We start from the raw sequence: 21084 nt of genomic DNA, 5'->3' as shown, positions 1-21084 counted from the left end.
TCCCCTTTCATTCTTTCCTACACCTTCTGACTAGAATTCCTAGTGAGGTAATTGAGTGGAACAGTTAGTGTACTTGTCCTTTCCTCATTCTGTACTTTCTCATCAGCTGTCAGAATTAGCATAAATACATCCAAGGACCAGGTTCTTGTCATGAGCCAGCTTGGAGAGGCCAGTGAGCCAGCTCTGCCCATTTTTCATTCCACTGAAGTAGTGCACACAGCAGAAGGCACCATGGTGGCCCATGCATTGAAAGGGTCATTTTTGCTTTCCAGATGTGGCCCTAAGTTTCCCCCTCCACCTCCAAAAAGGGAGGAGAAAGTAACAGGTTGACATTCTTTGGGTTCACCATTTGTTTTTTACCTTCTTGGGCTGGCTTGTAAATAGGCCGGGGAAGAATGGCTCTGAAGCCATGTGTTATGGCTGTGAGTGCAGGAGGAAAATCTGAAGGAAATACTGACCTTCCAAACAGATTCCCTCTCCTCTTCCTTGAGCTTAGGAAAGCCATTTCCCTGAATACAGCCAGCAAATGTCAGCTAGGAGAGAGATTCCCTAGGGAATCTGGGAGAAAAAAGGAAACTGGGAACACTGCCTAGGATTAGGAAAACTGAGAGGGGTCTGTGCCAAAAAGCACCGATATGGTCAAGTAACCTCTACATCTACTTAGTAGCTGCCTCTAATCACCACAGCCTTGTGCTCTTTTTGACCCCAAAGAAAAGCCACAGTAACACATTCATTTTCTAGGTTCTTATTATTTTCAAGAGCAGGACAATCATTTAAGCTCTTAAATTTGAGTACTGAAAACAGGTGGTTTGTAGAACAGGAGCACCTTTCATTTGTCCTTCACATGAGTTAGAAACCTGATAATTACAAAAGGGATGGATCTGAGTGGAGTTTGTTGCTGGTCTGAGAGATGAGAAGGTTGAGTTCTGGCTCTGGTTCCTTCACTGGGTGTGGGCAGGTGATTTGTCATTGGGGAAGGGAAAATCCAGCCAAAATAGAGAAGAGACTGCTGGTCTTGAATGGGTAGAGGGAGAGATAAAAAGATAAAACAGTTCCAGAGAAGGAACATCACAGTATGTGCACTCTGCCCATACACATGCTCTCATGCCTGAGAGAGTCAGCAGTTCTCTGTAGATCAAGGATCATGGAGACCCCTAGAGGAGAATACAGTTTAGTCATCACAATCCTCAGTTCTGTCTTGGGGTTCACAGTCATTTTGCCAAGCAACTGTAGTGGCAGTCCTTGGAAAAGGGACTGAAGCAGAAGGGGTCTTCCCTCCCCTGTGTTGTCTGTTGAAGAGAGAAACTAGTGTGTGCGAAAGGGTGTGAGAAATAAATAGAACAAGAGAGCAGGGATGTTATTTGGGGGGAAACTGGGCAGTTTAGACTCGTGTATGTCTACAGGTTCGTGATGTGCCTGAGGCTGAGGGGGCTGCAGAGGTGGAGGGGGACTCCTCATCTGTTGTGTCCCCTTGCTCCTCCTTGTGGAGACCAAGGCTGATGTGGCTCTGCAGGGCTGCTGGGGTCAGCCATTCCTTGGGGAGGCAGCTCTGGAGGAAGGGGATGCAGGAGCTGAAGTAGGCCAGGCGGTTCACCCAGCGGGGGATCTCTTTCCCACATAATATCTGTGGAGTAAACCAAAAGGGAGCATGGTTAATAGTACCAAAGCAAGTGTAGAGGCAATGTCATCCCCATCCACACCACCACATCAACAGGGTGAATTCCCTGTTGCTCAGAACAGAAAGGAGCATCTCCTGCAGTCAGAAACAGCAGTAACTGCCAACTTCCACGCTGACATGCACAGGGATCCCTGCCAGCTGTAGGTCTTGTCAGCATCATAACAGAAACCAGGAAAAACAATTTGTGGCCCTCACCAGCTTTGCTGACTCTGTTCTCCAGGCAGTCCATGGGTAAAAGAACAGGCCTGCTGGGGCTTCTCAACCAAGACAATGACATTCCTTTAGCAAGTAGCTCAAAAAGTCTGGGAAAAATATTTAAGTTGTTGCTGGCAAGACCTTGAGGAGCCCAGAAGCCAAGTATGACTAGGTAGATGGAGATGCCTGAGAAGCTGTTCTTGGTCCTCCCTTTTCTTCCTTGGGCTGACACAGTGGTCCAGTCAAATTACAGTATCTGGGGGTCCTCTTCCTATTCTACCATACCACCCTCTAATTTCTCCTCATATAGTATACGGAGAATGAGGTATTTCCCCCCCTAATATGGGGGGGAAAGCAATTTAAAAAACCCAGCCTAGGTTGTAAGTATCTCTGTTCCATCCTAGATGCTCCTGGCACTGACTTGGATTACACTCTGCCAGCACAGATACTGTTTTCCAAGGTCATACCAAATTCAGCACAATGAAACAAACTGCTTCACACTGCAGACCCTTTCTTCTGTAGCATTTAGCCATGCAGACATACAGGTGCCAGATTTTAATAGCTGTATCTGGCTTAGACCACATAAAATGTGCTTCCCTTTACATTTTACTAAATCCCTTAGCAGGCACAGAAGAGACACAGGGAACTGATCAGCAGGCATGCCTCAAGAGCCTGTCTTTAGTAAATTTACTGCCTGTCTGTAGGGCCCTATACTGGCATGCTAGAGCCTAAAGTCCGTAGCAGGTTCGGGAATCATAATACCTGAATTCTCCTTCCCTCCATGTGTTGTTTCCCATGGAGCAAGAGAGACAGAGAGGAAACTCCACCCCACAGACCTTGTCCCACAATTTACGTGAATTAGTGTTTCCAGGGTTGTCCATACTGTACCTTTTGCCAGTACTAAATTCCTCTGCTCTTCCTCCCACCCACTTTCTGACTAAAACCACACTTAATTTAATACCAAGTACTGCAAAAACTCCAAGGGTGTTTGTCTGGAGTCCACTAAGAAGATGATTTGGTGAGAAGTCTCTTATTGGCAAGTTAACGTAGAACTTAGAGGTTTCAAGAAGTTTTCAGGGAGAATGGAACATTTTCTAGAGGATGGGCTGTACTGTGTTGCAGCTGGTCCTTCCTGCAAATGGCCAGGGCAGAACACTCCAAGCTCCACTCCAACAGTCACCTTGAGCATAAGGAAATTAGCTTGCTCCAACAGTGTGGCATTTCCAATGAGGTGTGGAGAAGACAGCAAACCTGTGACTGTGCTAATTTGACTACAGAACTCACTTTATTTTGACAAGCATTGTTTAAAAATCAATGTGTGAAATTGGAGACATTATCATTAGGTATCAGAGAATGAGATGAGATGAGCAGAGCCATTTAGCTGCTAAAATTACTTGCAAGCATAGACTGTTCTTTACCTAATGCACTCCAAGGACTTCTATTTCAGTTCTTACCAATGCTGCATTCCACTTAACCTTAGACACACCTATATGAATCTGTATTTTTGAAATGTTTAATCTGGGGCCACTTATTTAATTTACAATTTTTTATCTCCATCTAGATTCCCTGGTTTCCATTGCTAGAGCTATTGCCTGAACCCATAGGTGGACAGCTTCTCCACATGTGCTTGAGACTCAGTCATAGAAAATTTGCTGACCCATTTGATTTTCTTACCAGACATATCAGACAATTTTCACAAGAAGACTGTTGAAGTTTAAGACTCTATTTGATGTGTTCTACTCGAACATTTTTACCTACACTACACTAATTTGACCTGAGCCAATCACAGGTTGCACTACAATTTCCCTCAGATTTTGTAGCATTCCTCTTTCTTCCTCTTCAGGAACTTAGGCAACATATTGCCATAGAAAGTGACTCAGCTTAGGCTCCTTGTGATATATGCATGCATGTGAGTTTAGTTCTCAAGCAGTTTAAAGTTTTAATTAAGACTTCCTCCCAGATATTAATAGATAGAACAACTAAACCAAAGTATGATTCTTTGGAAAATTAGCTGAAACAACAGAACAGCATAAGGTAAGATGGCCTGAAATGGAAATACTGCTTTTAAGAGTTGGGTTTATTTTCTAAGTACATCCCCTAGCAACTGAAATAGCACTTCCCAATGTAGAAGCAATGATGAGGTGTTTGCCTTATTTTTATAGGAGCTTCTTCACCCAGAATGAATCAATAAGGCAAGGAAGAGCCAGAACAAGAATGAAGATGTGTGGGCATTGGGCCACCAAGCAACAAAGGGCAGTTTGTAGAGCTCAAGGATAATGATGCAGTCAAAGTGGTTTCCCCTTACCTCAGTGTTGCTTGCCATGTCACCTCTTGTCAGTGTAGCCTCACGGCAGAACACAATGTTCAATAGGAACAAAAGGGCAATGGCAGGGAATGCTACCAACATTACAATCTGCTTCTGTGTTTTTCACTCCTTGACATAAAGCACATTGTGCTGGAGCATCCAGCAGTGCTTAGCTAATGGAGAAATATCAAATGAACCTGGCTGCCATGGGATTAAGCCAATTGAGTTTAAATAAAACAGCACAAGCAAGATGAAGTGGGTGTTTTCCAACTGCATATGAAGTCACAGAAAAATTACCTACTGCAGCTCTTCAGAGAAATTCTGCACTGAAAACCACTCACTGGAACAATAAATTCACTGAATGCTGTCACCACCCATTGTTTCCATCAGCAGAACCCTTTTTCAGATGTTTTTAGAGTTGAAAATTTCACATGGTTTTTTGGTTTTTTTTTTTTTTTTGTCAAAGAAGTGGGGTTTTCTCTGTTGAAGGGGATGAACTTCTCTGTGGTATGTAAGGTACTAACTCTGATAGGAGATGTAAATAAATAATAAACTGTTACAGGTCAGAAATTGCAGCAAGCACAACTTCTGATTGCAGACCAGTTCTTGCTTCAGGCACTTGGGTGAAGGCTGCACGTACTTGCAGCTTCCACTGAGCAGCACCAGCTGCCAGAAAGCCAAATCTCCCATAGCTGCAGCTGCTTCTGGGGACTCTGTGTGAGAACTGTGAGTGACCCAGCTGGCACCTGCAGAGTCAAGTGGAAACAGCCATTCAGCCATCCATGGCTGAAGCCAAATAGGCAGGAGAAATGGGACCTGACAGTCTGGGTGCTTTTTCTAGGCAACTGTCAAATCCACACCAGGATTTCAACTCATCAGGAAACAACTAATTTGGGATATGGAAATATCCTCCAAATATCTTAAGCTGTACCATTTTGCACTAAACAGTCAAATGTACAAACTGGTTAAAATGTACAAACTGCCCTGCACCCTCTCTCCTCCCCTAAGTATCCTAGGAGCTACCTGTCCCTGCTGGGCAAGGCTTTAACATTTCCCTGTAAAGCTTTGCAGTGGGCAGAGGAACAGCCTAGCAGCTGGGCCATGTGGGCTGAAATGCCATCCAGCAATGGAAGATTTCCTGAGTCTCCTGCCTTTTAGAAGGCAATGTTATCAATGTGCTGCATTTTGAGAGGGCTTTGGTTCTATGGGCATATGCTTGACATTATCTGAGATAGTCTAACAGGATGAGCCCCTTTCAAAATATAGAGAAAAGCTGATCGGTTGTAGATCCTAAGAGAAAGCTCTCAAATGTAATAGGTTCTGTGCTGTGCTGGATGATGCAACTGGGGCAATTCAAACCATGCATGGAAGTATAACTCAAGGCATTGAGGATATTTTTTGTAAGTGAGCCCTCTCAGGGGCTCCAATCCATGTAGTGCTCCAATCCATGAAAATCAAGATGAACAGAAGCAACGTAATATTCCTCAATACAAACAATACAAACTAACTACTTCAATTCTTATCTTCAAACTGAGGCTTGGAGAGTTCAGTGCTGAACAGCTGTTGAAGCACCTACAACCTCTTCCACTTAGCAGCCTTGCTAAAGATGAGGTGGAGTCCACATGGGGCATGGATCCATTTGAGCTACTCTACAGAATTCCCCTTGGTGTCTCTTAAAGAATGCAGAGGGGTTTTAGTGGCACCTGAGGAGTCTAACACACACCTCAGAGCAATTTAAGAGCAAAGGCTTTAGAACTACAGGGGAATCATTATAGTAATTGCATACAATGGCTCCTACAAGGACTACACAATACAGCATAGGTTTATTGTGTAGGAATTTATTATTCCTGATCAGAATTTCAGAAAAAGGCCATTAGATGCAAACCAACATATCTGCTCAGGCAAGGCCTGCAGGCTGTGCTAGAGCAGCCAAAACACATATGTGGAAAGAGAAAATGGCAATTCAATCTGTGTACTTCTTTGACACATCCAGAATAAACCAGTAACCCAACATACAGGGACATCTTTTTTGCCACCTCACAAAAACTAACCTGGTAGCATAACTGCCCATTGCTGGCAGAGTTGAGGGAGTTTGAGTGCATCAACAAGAAATATACCTATTAGCTCTGCACCTCAGTCAGCTGCTGCACATAGTGTGTACACTGAAAATAAAATTTGTGAGAAGGAACGGACATAACCACCTTCACAACACACCTGAAGGTACAGTCTCACCTTGGTGGACTTGGCATGCTAGATCAATTGCTTGAAACAGATTTATATTATACTTACTGTGTAAAAATTACAGTTTCTACTCTAGGGAATTCAAGTAGCCTTTGGGAATCTGTATTTTCACACAGAATAGATAAAGTGCCACTGAGCTGTAAAGCTGCCTGCAGCACACGTTCAGCAGAGCCAGGAATGGCCTGTGACTTACAGAGGAAAGGCTATAGCTGAGAAACTGTAGATGAGGATAAATGAGCTCAGTAATGAAGCTATGTTCTGGGAGGTAGCAGCCTGAGTCAAAGTCAGGAAGGTAGCAGCCAAGTCAAAGGAATTTTAAATTATTTTAAGCAACTGCCTGAAATGCCCCTATTCTCCTATGCAATCCTTTTTTGTTCTGCAACTCCTACAGCTCTTTTCTAGGACCGTGGGTGTTGTAAAGTAGAGGTAGCATCTGCACCATCTATCCGAGACTAGCCAGGAGTGAAGAAAAAAGGAAAGCATTGAAAGGAGGAACTAATACCTATGGTCTTGTGAAATATGAGTCTCCTTGAGCCAGGTCTCATAAGCTCTTGGAGATACAATTCACACCCAAGATAGCTCAGCTACCTTAGAAGGCATAAAATCAGCAGGATGGCTTCTGTGGTAGTGTTGGAAACAAAAAGGTTTTAATAAAAGGCAAAATAACAAAACCCTTTACAGAGAAAAACCGAGCCAGGTGCAAGAGTCTTTGCCCCTGGTAAAACACTCAGAAAAGCGATTAGTTTCTTCTATTCTTTTCCTAGTAAATTCCTCAGGTGGGACTTTTTGGCTCCTGTCCAATTAGTTATCCTTAAGTATGAGGTGAAGTCCCCCAGGTCCTATGAGATGTCTTTTCACCTAATTGAGGAGAGAAACTTCTGGGCTTACTTCCTTTTTAAGGGGACAAAGGGTAATTTTGTCACTCTGTCAACAGAGGGGGCACATTGCCATAGTCTTGCTCCCCTTGTGAAGCTAGTTAGAAGCATGTCAGTCACCTCTGTGGACATGTGGTAGAAGGACAGAGTTGCCTTTTTGCAGCAGTGTGCATGCACAGATGATGGGGTAGGTAGCTCTGGGTCAAATGAGACAGCTGGCTCATAGCACCTCAGCACTCACAGCACTATTTCAGCTTCACTGGCCAGCCACCAGTGGAGAGACAGTGGCTACAATTGTGACATCTTGTTGATCCACATTGAGAGCTGGATTCTGAGTGGCATCACTGATTAGTCATGTACCAACACTGGAGCACGGCAGTGCCCTCTTGAGCATGAAGGTCTTTGCAACGAGCACTTGTAAGTACAGCCAACAGCTGCAGGGTGATAGGGGAGGTAGCAAGTGGCCTCATAACAGATGACCATTTAGGGAAAACTGGGTATAATTGAGTTTGGGCTTGTTAATGGCATTTAAAATAAAGAATCTCCCACCAAATGCATGAACAACTGCAATTTGGCATGAAGAGGAATTGCCTTCTCCTAGCAGATGCTGTTTCAAGAACACTGGCTGAGAACAGCTGCTGCTTAACAAGGTTCTTTCAAGTGTTGTGGACATGCTGAGCATGACCAGGCCAGCCCATATGCATAGAGGGACAGACATTAAGAACGTCTATTTTTCCTGCATAGCTAACCAGAAAACTCTTGTGTTTCAGTCTCAAGCCTTGTTTCCTAACATCACTGAGAAGCAGATTGCTGCAGATGGAGATACAATGAGGAGGGAGAATACAAGAACTCGGAGAAATTGAGAAAGTTCTTCTGTATGATTGTTAGCAGGACTCCTAAGCAAAAGGTTCCAGTCTCAAAAGCCTTTCAACATATTCAAACAGTTCATTAGACTCCTCACACTTCTCATTTATCATCAGGCTGTGGTCAAAAGGACAGGGGTATTTTTTGCCATTTTCATTTGTGGAAAGAGGCACTGTTCTCAGGCATTTGCACACACACAGACTCAAAGGCTCCATGAGGGTGTGACTAGGAATGAATTCCCCAGACAGTGTGAACTAACTTAGCCCCGAGGTATTATGCTCATTTATAAGATAAGAAAGCAGGGGTTTCAATTTGGTAAGACAGATGCAAAAAGCAGATAAAATAAAATAGGTGATAAACCCACCACATTTACACCAGCCCCAGAGAGATATTTTTCTTTTGTTAAATTTCTTCTTAAAATACCTTCACTTTTATGGATCACATTATAGGGAAAACCTAAATAGTTGCAGAGGTATATATCGCAACAAAATCAGACCTTTTTCAAAAAATTGAAATAATGTGCTAAAATCTTGCCATTTAGGGGTGTTGATTTCAGTTTCAAATTACCTGCCAATTTATATTATTCTCCTGCACAAATAGATAAATGGGGAAAGAAGATGGACTGAGAGCCGAAAAGTGCATATAAAAAGTAATCCCAGTAGTAATTTTTGTTGGGCTATTCAGATAGCAAGGCTAAAGAGCTTAACAGTGGGGGGAAAATATTTTTATAGAAACCTTCATTCTAAGGAATTCCCAACGACTTCATAAATGTCAACTTATACACAACCTACACCTAGAAATGTTTTACTGCTGCAGAGACACCACATCAGGAATGCAATACAGCAGTATATTAACTGTCTGCAGTCAAAACTATGGATGCATACAGGCAGAAGCAAGATGAAAAATCACATCCATCTGAAACCATGAGTATAAATTTATGGGTGCAGGGCATCTTTATAAATAAGCTTCTTTTAAACATATGTGGCAGCTAAAAACCAGAAAACAAACACCGCCTGTTCTCCATGGAGCTAACAACACTCAAAGGCTGCTGCAGTGATGCAAGCCTTTCCATCAACTTCACTGAGGACTGGCTCAGGCACCAGGAAATAAAGCTTTCCTAATGTTCTTTCATGTCCTGTGGCTGTTTGTTTGTTTCTTCATTTTCTTCTGTCTTTTATGTCTGTTTGGAGCATTGTCTCCCCTGCCATTAACAGAATTGTACATAGATTTTCACTCAACAATACACCTACCTCCTCTGCAACAGAGGCAACTGAAAAGCAGTTGTTGACTAAGGAAGACATCAGCATTATTTGTCTACTTAGGATTAGGTAAAGCTTGGTTTATAAAAGATTTTGCTGCTTTTGACTGTGACTCAAAAATGCCACCTGAACCTCCTTTTCTCTGGTGTTTAATCCTTTCTCTGTGATAGCTTTCAGGCTAAGGAGAGCTTCCTAGAGTTGAATAACTTTATGATAAGAAGTCACATATGCCTGGGGATGGACCTGAAAAGCTTTAGTCTTGAATTATTCACAGATGATTAAAAAACTGCTCTCATTTGATCTTTGACTCAGCAAACCTGCCTTATTTCAGAGAATTTGCTGAAAGTCAAGCTTTTCTGAAGAAAGCAGGATTCTGATGTAGGTTTGTTATGTGCTGCCAGTTTTGCTGAAAAAGGATGGGAGAATATTCAAAGAGAAAATAATAAGTACTGACTACCATCTCCTGTGACTTCAGCACAACTCTACACTCTCCACAAGTAAAATACAATCCCTCTGTTCTACCAAAACTCCAGCCACATTGACAAAGGACAGCCACACCATCAGGGAAGTACACACCAGACACAGCAGTACAGCCAATCACAGAGATGTCTTCTGCTGCACTGCAGTTACAAGAGATGCATATTTCCTGCTATCACATTGACATACAATGACAATGCCTCCCTCTGCTATTATCAATAGAACAGATCTCTACCAATAATACAAAGGAAGGGGTAAAGAAGCCCTAGCACCCATCCTAGGCCCAGTGATCTGCCTGCAAGCAAACTTGATTGCACCAGGACATCCCCTGCCTCTCAAGGAGGTTGAGGTGTGTGGCTTTACCAAGCATTTCCATCTGGCATGCAGGTTTAATAATATCCCTGTGGTGCTGACATTAATTATGGGTATGCTAGATGCCTGCTGCACTCCTCAGTAACCACCAGAATCCACTGTGCAGACTCCACCTGTTAATCTTCAGGGTATTTCCTGTTGGAGACTATCCTTTTAGGCTGATTTGAGAGAGTCCTGGTGACTTCAGGAGACTGGAACCTATTTACTTCCCAGGCTGAGCATTGTAGTGCTGCAGCTCTAGCTGCAAACTATTTGATTGGGACAGGGTTCAAAATCCCTGCCTTCTAGGATCCAGCCTCATCTAGGATGCTAAAGAATTTTCAAAAGCTGATTTCAGCAACCTCAAATACTTAGAAGACTCTCTTTCTCTCCTTTGTTAACAAAGGATAGGCCCAGCTCACTTTGTTAACCCCCAGGTGTATTTTCCAAGGCCACTTCAGGTGATTCAAGATCACCAATTCTCAAAAATAATCTCTTTATAGAAACTTCTGAAATGAGCTTCTAAAACAACAAAGACAAAATTTCCAATTTAGACCTCTGACTTCTTCTGCTGAAATGTGTTATCTCCCTGTTTATGTAAATAATTAAGGTAGGAGAGTTCCCACAGGAGAGGCTGAGGGATTCCCTACTTCAGAACATCTTGTGGCTGATATTCAGGAGAACTTTTCCTGAAATGTAGGACAAAAGGTAAATAAATCCTTAGTCCAACTTGCTCTCCTGCACCTCAGCAATCTTCTCTCTTTCAGTTACTTGTGAATGTCTCATCAGCTAGAAGTTCTGTTTGAACAAAACATCCTAGCAATAGTTTTATTAAAACTATCAAATCCTTCTAAAAGGCTCTGCTTTTGAATACCTGGTTTACTCCAAAAATCCTAGTTCAACTCTAATAATGAGTTCAAATTTTAACCATTTGTCCAGATAGCATTTTTGAGCCCTTTAGATCCAATCATTTGGATCAAGAAATGCTGAGCAATAAGGAAACATTTACTATTTCAAACAGTAAAGGGGTGAAAAGGATCAGTAGGTACAAAAGGAAGCTGGATAATGAGATACCAATATGTTTTCCCAAAGAGTTTTTGATTCCTGAAATCCAAATGACCTTAAAACGCCTTCTGAAGAATGATCAAATGTGGGCACTAATTTCACAGTCGGGTCTGATCTTTTTTAATAGGTTTCTCTGGGTTTAAGAGAAAGACTAAGTAATTTGGGAAGCAAATAGGGATTTTTGACAGTGCCTCATCACCCTTCAGTGATGTAGTGAGGTCCTGCTTTCATAAATTCTGAGGGAATTCATACCAGACCATTCAAGTGTTTCTCAGGCTATACAGAGGGTTTTGATCTTCTCCAGTACTTAAGATAAATTACTCATACAAATCAAAAAGAGATCATTCCTCTTTCAAGAAGATGTCATACAAGAATAAAACCTTTTGCCACTGCCATCCTCAGGTAAAGCTCCAGCATCAGCAATTTCTAGGGCAAATCAAACCACTGCCTCTCAATTAATTTTCTAATTATAATGAGCATCAACTTCATATGTTATCAAAAGGCCCCATAAGACCCAGTGACTTCATTGCTTTCCCACCACTAGTAAGGCTTTTGGGGACTAAAAGGGGCTGCCTTCCCTCATGCTCAGAAGCCACATTTCTTTGATAATGATGTGCTGTATGTCCAATAGCAAGGTACTGGAGGGTTTCCTTAAATAGGGATAGTTGCTTAGCAATAATCACATTAATGAAAGGAGAGGAGTGGTTTCCTTGAGTCATTTTGCTTATCATCCAGTTATGGTGCTGATTCAGAGGTGTTTTTCTCTCTTCCCATGGCGGTTTGTCCTTTTCTGAGATGTGTTGTAGCAACTGTCGTCACTCTGGTAAGAACACAGCTCCACAGCTTATTTAGAATGCTGCAGAAGCATAGAAAATTGCTGGTGAGAAGTCAAATGAGTTGTCTTCTGTTTGTGAATGGGCTAAGAAGCAAAAGCTTTTTCAGTCTTTAAGATCCTGTGACATGTATGATCCTTACACTCAGCACTAAGGAATATCACCAGACTGGAGAAGAACCTCAAAGCAGTAAACCTTCATCCTCCCTCTGAACCTCTAGTTGCTGCTATCTCCTGGGCAGAAGCTGTTCTCAGGCACTGTACACTCAGCATATACCCACCCATCCAAAGGGCTCAGATTCTTACATTCCCAAACTCAAACCCTGTCAGTCAACCTTCCACCTTTATGTGTGTTTGGAAGCACAAGCTGTGCCAGGTGTGCTTTTGCCTCACCCAGGAGCTGCCTTCCACAAGTCCGAATTCTGTTTGCAGGGAAACTATGAGCTGTGGTCTTGTACTGAAAAGAGCCTTCTGACAGCAATTTCACCATTCCCTGTGTCTCCTCCCTAACTCATATCCAAAGAACAGACTTGGTGACAAAGTGTATAATTGAAAGTCATTGGCACATCACATCACAGCTTCTTGTGGCCCGCTGCTGTAGCGACCAGTGCTTCTGCAAAGCAGTGGCAAGGATAGGACCTAACACCTCCAGACCTTGCAAAGGAACTTACAGTACAGGAATTTGAGTTTGGCTTTTCCCTTCCTTCTTGTCTTCAGAGCAATTTGTAACTTCCGCCATTTTTCTATCTCACATCTCCATGTTCTAAAAGCATCAGGAAATTCAACAGTTCACATTATGGAAAGAACTAATTATTTTAGCCTTTTCTCTTGGTTTTGAAATGTTTTTCTAATGTTCAAAAGCCAGTATTTTTTACCATCTGGCAGAATTTAAACAGTCTTTTTCATCAGCCAGGACAACTCATAAAGAACATAAATATTTTGCAATTACTTGAAGGGCCCTTTGAACGTAATGCTGTAGGTGTACATTGGGGAGGATTGCAGGGGATTGTTAGGAACAAAGTAACTTAAAACAGATGATCAAACAGAAGGGCTTTTTCCAATCTTGACATAGTCCTAACTGAATTCCCCACACATGCATAACTTAATCAGAATGAAACCCCACTGGAGTACTAAAGCACAGAATAGTACATAGTACATAATACAGAACAGGACCTGAAATTTGAGATCTGATGATGATGGCTTCACTGATTTTTCTTTGCATAAATTGTAAGCATAAGTCCTCCAAAGGGATTGCCCATCTTCTTGGACAGTTTCTTCAGAGAGTATGATACTGCTTGATTTTGGGGACTGTCAATATAAGCAGTGTGAAAGTAGTAAGCTTCTTGCAGGCAAGTTGCTAATCCCAGTTGATGAACCTCTTCATTTTAACCCACAAACAATTTGCTTAAGAGGTTTATAAATGCAGGTATCATGACATCATGTTGCAGGAATCGAGTGGCTGAGGCCACCTTGACAAGATTTTGACTGCTTGACTCAAGGGCCTCTCATATTTTCAGACTGACATAGATGGTGAGGGTAAAGGGAGGCTGCAAAGGGGTATGAAGTGGTGTGTATAGAGTGACCTTAAATTGGAGCTGGGCAAATGCTCAGGGAGTGCATCAGATTTCTTTCTTATGATTATCCATAAGGAAATTATGCCCTGCTTTATGTCAGAACTTCCTTCAAAACTAATTAATATGCTGTGCAGACACTTATGCTTTCTGGTAGTTCTTCACTTCTTGAATAACCCAAAGTTCCTGGTGAAGAAGAGTCCACAGGAAAAGACTCTTGATCATGCAGCATATTCACTTACTGAGAAGGCTGCCATAAAATGGCATTAAAGACAATGAAGTCTGAACTGCTGCAGCTAAAACTGCAGCATTCTTTGTTTCCAGAGAAGCTGCTTTGTGAGTAGACCAAGCCATGTCTCATTGTTCCAATAGCTGCTCATTAAAAGTTCATAGGGAACTGGCAAAGCAGGGAGAGAACTAAGTCTTGAACAAGTTAAATATGCTCAACAGTGTGCAGTAGGGAGTAAGGGAACTTCAGAGCTAAGTGGCAATGAGAGAGTAACAAAGAAAGCCCCTTGCAGCTTACAAGTGATGTGGGCAGGAAGTTCAGAAGACTCAGAAGAGATGTGTGGATTCAGGGAGAGGCTCAATGCCACAGCAGCACACAATGAGGCTGCAATTGCACTGCAAAGTGAGTTTTTGTGCTGCACTTCTGTAGTCCAGGGATTTTTCAAGATGCATGGCCAAATGGCAGAGTGGCAGTCATGGGTCCAGACATGTCCCTAACCATCAGCAGTCAGCCTGCATGTAGCTCTTAAAGACTATTACTAGTTATCATGGGGAGACCCAAGACATCATCATATTAAATGCAAATTAGACAGAAAAAAATGTTTTCTAAACAGATGTAGATGGAAGATTTCTGAATGGATGTTCTCTTTGTTGAGAAAACACAGGTAAAGGAAAAGAAAACAAAAAAAATCTGAAAATGAAGTGTGGTTTCAGCAGTCCTTCTCAGCATGTGGAACCTGTCCTACAAGTCCTGGCAATTGGATACGTGACTGTTTTTTCACAATATGATTCTGAGGAAGCTGATCCAGGAAGGAGGGCCAATCTTACACCTCCTTTCCTTTCTCTCTGCAGAATTGTGACTCCAGTCAGCAGCACACATGGCTACATTTACCCTCAGGCTATAAGACCAGATGGCATTATCCTCCCAGCCCATGGCCCTGCCACGGGGACAACCTCTGCATGGATACTAATTAGTATTAGCAAACCCACAGCCAGCTGAGGAAATTAGGGTGCCTGAACACAGCTCCCCAGCACAGGGCCTACAAGCCTCAAGGCCTGCCAGCCAGGTCTGTGTAAACACTCATTAACTCAGACATCACCATTCAGCTATAAAGCTCTGTCTCTGGTTTTGCATACAGAAACCAAGCAACTAACACTGGCAGGTGAGAGAGCTGTCATCACAAGATTTCAGAGCCCCTTTTTAAGGAAGCAAAGAACCCAATATGTGAGGAGGGGGATACTTTGGCACAGCACAGGGATGTGACCTGCCTGGCATTACCCAGGAGGCTCAGAACAACCCTCTCCTTAACTGTGCACAATGGTTTATGCCTGTAAGCAGAAGAGCCTAAAGGGCTGTTGGGAGCAGAGCAGGGCATTCCCTCTTTCATGCTAAAAAGCATCCTTCACCCCAAGCCCTCTCTGTGGTGAAAGGACATTGTGGTACCTATAGCATCACCTTTCAGATGGGCTACAGCCAACAGAGAGATCGAGAATTTGCACACAAAATCCTTGGCATCTTTATTTTTGTGGCTGGAATGAAACCCCAGTTCCAGTGCTTCATTATGTTGAGCAAAATTTCTACATCTTTTATTTTAATTCTTTGAATAATTTTTCCAGTTTACTGTCTTTAACTGTCACATAAGTATGCTATAATAGGTGCTAAATAGTTTTGCTGTTGTTGTTATTATTACTCATTCATAGCTGATGAGTCTGAAGAAAAGAGAGCAATACAAATACTAAAGAGATGCATCTCAGAATTGATTTTTGAGAGCAAATATAATTTCTGTTTTCTGGCCTATATGATGACACTTATCTATGCAGGCTTGTGAGCCAGTCATCATGTAGTCATCATGTTCTGTGCACTGTGAGGATGCATCTTGTAGTTCTGTGCGGAAGGGACTGGAGCTTCCAAATGGGGTCATTTTTGGTTTGTTTAGTTTTTATGGGAACTACAGGAAGAAGAAGAGAAAAAAATCACTTAGGCTGGGAAGTAAAGAAAGCATTCAGATGTTGAGAATAGAAACTTCCAGTTCTGTCTCAACAGATTTCAAGCAGACTTCTTCCAAAAGGTCAGAGGTATCCCAAGATAAGCTACGCTACTCCTCACTCAGCTCCAAATTTTCACAATTACTGTACTTACCAGAATAGATGGGGCTACCTATTGCAAGGCAGCCACACATATTCCTCATGTTGCTGATGGAGGCTTATTGAATAGCTGGGACTTTTGCTTAGTGTCATACCACCAGATATTTTTATAAGAATTCCACCTCCCATTTTCTGTATCCCTGTGCTAGAGACCATCCAGGACATTCTGCTCCTGGGCTTGCTGTCCAGCTCCTCTGGGTGCGCATTTGTAATGCATTAGAGAGGGTTGATAAACACAGGCATATGTGAAAAGCAACAGCAACAAAAAATCCTGCTTGCCTATGAAGGGCTTATTTAAACTGACGTAAATCTCAAGAAAATTCTGCTCCTGGGAGCAGAAGTGTCAGAACCAGCCATTCAGGCTTTTGCTTTACAATGTAGACAGGTTATGGGGCAATGAATGAGTGCTCTAAATCCACCAAGAAAGCTCTTGCAGGAAAACTTAACCCTAAATTCCACTCCAATAAAGATGCCCACTAAAAGCATATTGAAAACAAAATTAAAAATACATAACTAGTTTTTCTGTAAGACTTCTTTACTTGTGTTAGGAAGGCTGGACAAGGAAGGGGCAGTGAGGGATTCACTGATGTGTAGCAGTAGAATCAAGGAAGAATGGCTTTGAGCTTATAGCTTAGAGACAAGACAGACATTTTACCTTTCAAAGTACATAGTAAGCAGTGACTTTATTTCACTGCTGCAGGTAAAGGACTTTGTTTATCTTTTCCTAGTAATCCCACAGCTTTCTTCTGAGTTTCCTTCATAATTGTTAAAGTTCCTATTTTCTGTTTTAGTAATTTGATATTTGATTCCAAATTAGTAGTGTGACTAACATTGATTTGCTCAGTGTACTGCTTGGAACTTCATTCTCTGTTTCTACCAATTAAATTCCTTCCTGTTTGTTTTAATTTACTAACATTTGCAGAAAGGACTCTACATATAATTAATAAGGATGGAACCAATAGAGAATTGGTGTTCCTAAGAGCCTAAGGGGGTCCCTTGTAAATCAGTTGCTGGTTCTCAGATTCACTTGTTTTTTTCTTACAAAGTCATACAGTACTTTTTCCACACATCTCACTTGGGATCCGTGATGGGCTTGTTTGGGGATGAATGAACACTTGTGGCAAAAGAGGAATAGGACCCTTGCCCCATATGATGAAGAAAGGCAAGAGATGTGTAATTAATTAGCATGAGGATTCCAGAGGGAGAAATTAAAGTTTCACTGATACCCTACCATATCATGACATATTATATTCTCTCCTTGAGTTTTCCATAAAGCAAAATGGAAAGCACCAAAAGAGTTTTTATGGAAGGTCACTTCCATTTTTGCTTTTCCCATCATTTTCTGACACTGGGTTAATCTGGAAATCAGATTTACACAAATGTTGAATATTCACATCTTAATTGAAACACACTTTAACCAGCTCATCTGGGAGTTGAGGAGGAAGGCAACTTCCCCCCAAAATAATCACATCTTTGGGAATCAAAAATCAGATACCCCAAAATCAGCAGATAGATGGAATAAAATTTGTGTTTCTCTATGCTTCAGTTGTCTCTAAATAGAAATAACAGCTCTGTTATAATAATTTCTCAAAATTCACAGTGGTTTTGAGAACATGGAATAAGCACCGAAGATGTCCATAAGAAAATTAATTATTTTTTTAATCGGTTTGAATGGTGCAGATTAAATAAAGAAAAAGAATGCCCACTCTCTGAATACTACAAAGTTTTGTTTCCAGAACACTGATAAACCATTTTTATGCCTTTGCAGATCATACACTGTTATTTATGTTTGTAATAGAAATGATGCACATTTGCATGCTAACCAGGTCTGTCCTTTCAATTCCTGCTCAGCGCCTGTTCAGTGAACCAAATTACAAGCACTCCTATTTTCCCACACAGTTTGGACCAAACACTGATAAACCTTCCACATCTCTATCTCTGATCCCATTCCTTTCAACAGCAAACGGCTTCCAAAAATATTAAGGGCAAAGAGAGAATATTTGGCTATGGGCTCTGACCTGGAAGGGTGTGCTGACCCCAGGTCCCTTGCTGTGAACATTACTCCAGATCTGAAGCAGTAAAAAATGAATAAATAAACCCCATTTGTTCCCACCTCAGCCAGAGCAGAAGAAAAGTGATTACAGTTCTTGTGCATCAAGTGGTATGCATTTCCTTTATATTCCTTGCCCAGCTCTTCCATAATCTTATCCACGTCCTCTTCTGTGAAGTCCGTAGTGCCCAAGGCAATGGATTCTCTAGTTAAAATAAAAACATACAACAGGAAGAACAGAAAGATACAGTGAAAAGTGCAATACATACCAAGGGAGAAGGAAATTATCAGCTATTGGCAAGAAGGACAGGCTTAAAATGTTATGGACATGCATATCTGAGGCTATCAGAGACTCTGACTAACAGAAGGGCACAGTAATATTCACAGCTTTTCCACAAAGCAAGTTATCACACAGACAACAGTCCTGAGATCTTCTTGGTCACCACCAGGGAAGTCTCAGCTCTGGGGGTCTGCTCCTACTCTGCCCATCATCCCAGAAGATAAATTTCTATTACAAGAGAGAAGATGTTTTTTCCACAATTGAGAGGGTCCCCTGGGCCAGGAAGGAGCAGACTGAAAACTTTATGCAGAAACCTATTGCTTCTCCCAATATTCACTCAGTAGCACTTGCTCTAAAATGGCCCTCAACATAAACTGGTGGTCTGGCAAGGTCAAGCCCCCCTGCCATGGACATTTCCTTGACTCACAGTCCCACTGTCTGAGCATTTCGAACAAAACAAGAATGCAGCATCCTCTCAGACTCCTCTAACAGCCAGTCTGTCCCTTGTAACAGAGCAGCAAAAAACACACATGATGACTTCAGGTATTCTGTGCAGTATCCACAGATAGGGGGTACTCATAAAAGGAGAAGTCTTATTTTTCCCCCTGTACATTTGCTTTGTGTAACAGGCAAAACTGGGACAACAGAAGATTAATAAAATTGGAAAAGAGAACTGCACTCGTTCGTAAGTGTGCTTTTAACCCCTGACAAACACAGTGCATCACTGTTCCCTGTTTGCTGTACGCACTCTTTTATCCACCTCCAAAATCCCTGCAGGGCTGCCTTTGAATCAGGATCATGGAAAGGATGGCAGTGAGGGCACTTATGAGGAGAGTGAAAGGAGGACCCAGAGGACAGGACTTCCCTGCTCCCCCCTACACCAATGGCTACCAGGGGCAGAAGGGAAGATGTAGAAAAGGGCCCTTACTTGAATTTAAAGGTCTCGCCAAGTTCTACCGCACTGCCAGGTGTGATCTCGAAAATCCCACTGAAAGGGTAGGGATGCCCTCCATAGGCAAACTCTGACAAGAAAAGAAACAGACTGTGAGTAATCGAATGAACGCCATGTCAGGAAAAAGTCTATGGCAGCTGTCTGCATGGCTCAACATCAGCACCAGGGGCTGGACTCTTGCCAAAATCAGTTTCAGCCAGACTCTGAAAGTCGTTTTTGCTGCCTGGTTACCTTTTGGACTGAGGATGCCCTCACAGCCTCCCTCCATGCTAGCACTACTCCTTTCCCACAGCACCAGGAAAACTCCGAGTCTGTCTCTGTCCTCATCCAGGTGGCTTTCTCTCAGTGGAAAGTTCTGCATTGAAGGCACATCTGGCTAAACTGTGAGAGGCTTCCAGTAGTGCTACAGAGCTGGAAGAAGCCGTTTCTAGAGCAGGGAGAAATCAAACCTTCCAGAGGGATTTACAGGCAGTGAGTGGGATTGTACTCTGCTGCCTCAGCACAAAGGTCAGGCCAGGGAGTCCCTCCATGTCATACAGGGCCAGTGAAACACAGCCTGTGATCCTCATGGTGTCACACAGACCATCTCACAGGGCCTGTGAGAGCCTCTGTGCTCAAGATGGAAATAGCACCAACAGGGGTTCTGGCTACTGCATGGCACTGCATGAAAATACCATTAGTGAGTAGTCAAGTCATTCCCATTTAAAGCTGAAAAAGGAAACAAAGTCTGTGATGCTAGTTCATCCTTCCCCACACTACAGATGTGTTCCAGATGCCTTGACTTTTTAAATGGGTGGCTCTAATCAGCTTGTACCCCATCCAGACAATTTCAAAAAATTTTCCTTTCTTTGTAACTCTACTGTTTAGAATTAACAGTTTCCAGTATCTGGAAACCCAGATTCCAAGATTTCTAGACCATATTCTAGACCACATTCATAAAGAATAAATGGAGAAAAGATTTTTTCTGACGGGGAATTAGCACAAACACATCTACAGGCCTTAAGACAACCCCTGATCCACCTCTCTTCCCCCTCCCCGATTTCTCCCATTCTCTATCTCCCTCCTTCACTACAGAATGGCTCCTCCCATCTGCCATCCTGCTACACACCTGCACAAGCTATACAGGCTGCAGTTACAGGCTGAATAAGAAGGACAACATGGGTCATAACAGAACTGCACGAGTTCCTCCTAGACTCCACAATGGACTCTGAAAAGAGAATTGGCTGAGTTTTTATCCCTCAAAACATTCCTTGCCAAGAGCTGTAAGTTTGGGATGCTTTTCCATATCAGACCGGCCATACAGTTTTCCCCATGTTCTGCAGGCAGTAAAAAGGAAATACTTCATACCTCTGCCGTAGATCTCAATGCCAGAGTGGAAGACACCAATCCCCAAGGTGGAGGTGTATTCATTTATCCAGTACTACAGTAAGAGAAAAGTCACATTGGGAAGCATTAGTGGAAAAGAAACACATTATTTTAGTCTAGGGTATATCCCACCTCTCCCCACCTCCTCTTAAGGAGAAGAGAGATTTTGAAATTATCTTGAGGCAAACAAATTGAGGCTCTTACAGACCAACAGAAGTGGGCACTGTGTTTATTCGGCTGGACTGGATTAGCTCTCAAAAAAATGCTCATCTAACCTTTTCCACCTAAGATACTAACCTGTATTAAGATACAACTGGACCTGAACCTGCATAAACCCAGCTGCTACAGGAT

The 21084-nt window shown here is 42.4% G+C and overlaps 1 protein-coding gene across 1 annotated transcript in view; it reads right to left on the bottom strand.

The window, feature by feature from the left end:
• Positions 1 to 729: 729 nt before the first annotated feature.
• Positions 730 to 21084, bottom strand: part of LOC129121412 (deubiquitinase DESI2-like) — a 50355-nt gene continuing 30000 nt past the window's right edge. Inside the window, exons 3-6 of the mRNA XM_077180275.1 lie at positions 20716 to 20788; positions 19345 to 19438; positions 18200 to 18341; positions 730 to 1624 (exon numbers count right to left, since the gene is read on the bottom strand). Of these exons, the coding sequence (XP_077036390.1) occupies positions 1382 to 1624; positions 18200 to 18341; positions 19345 to 19438; positions 20716 to 20788 (552 nt within the window). The 3' untranslated portion in view covers positions 730 to 1381. The remainder of the gene's footprint in view (positions 1625 to 18199; positions 18342 to 19344; positions 19439 to 20715; positions 20789 to 21084) is intronic.

The sequence above is a fragment of the Agelaius phoeniceus genome, chromosome 6 (genome assembly GCF_051311805.1).
Source record: "Agelaius phoeniceus isolate bAgePho1 chromosome 6, bAgePho1.hap1, whole genome shotgun sequence".
Lineage (NCBI taxonomy): Eukaryota > Metazoa > Chordata > Aves > Passeriformes > Icteridae > Agelaius > Agelaius phoeniceus.
The sequence above is the reverse complement of the archived record's forward strand: the minus strand, read 5'-3'. Positions and strand labels throughout refer to the sequence as shown.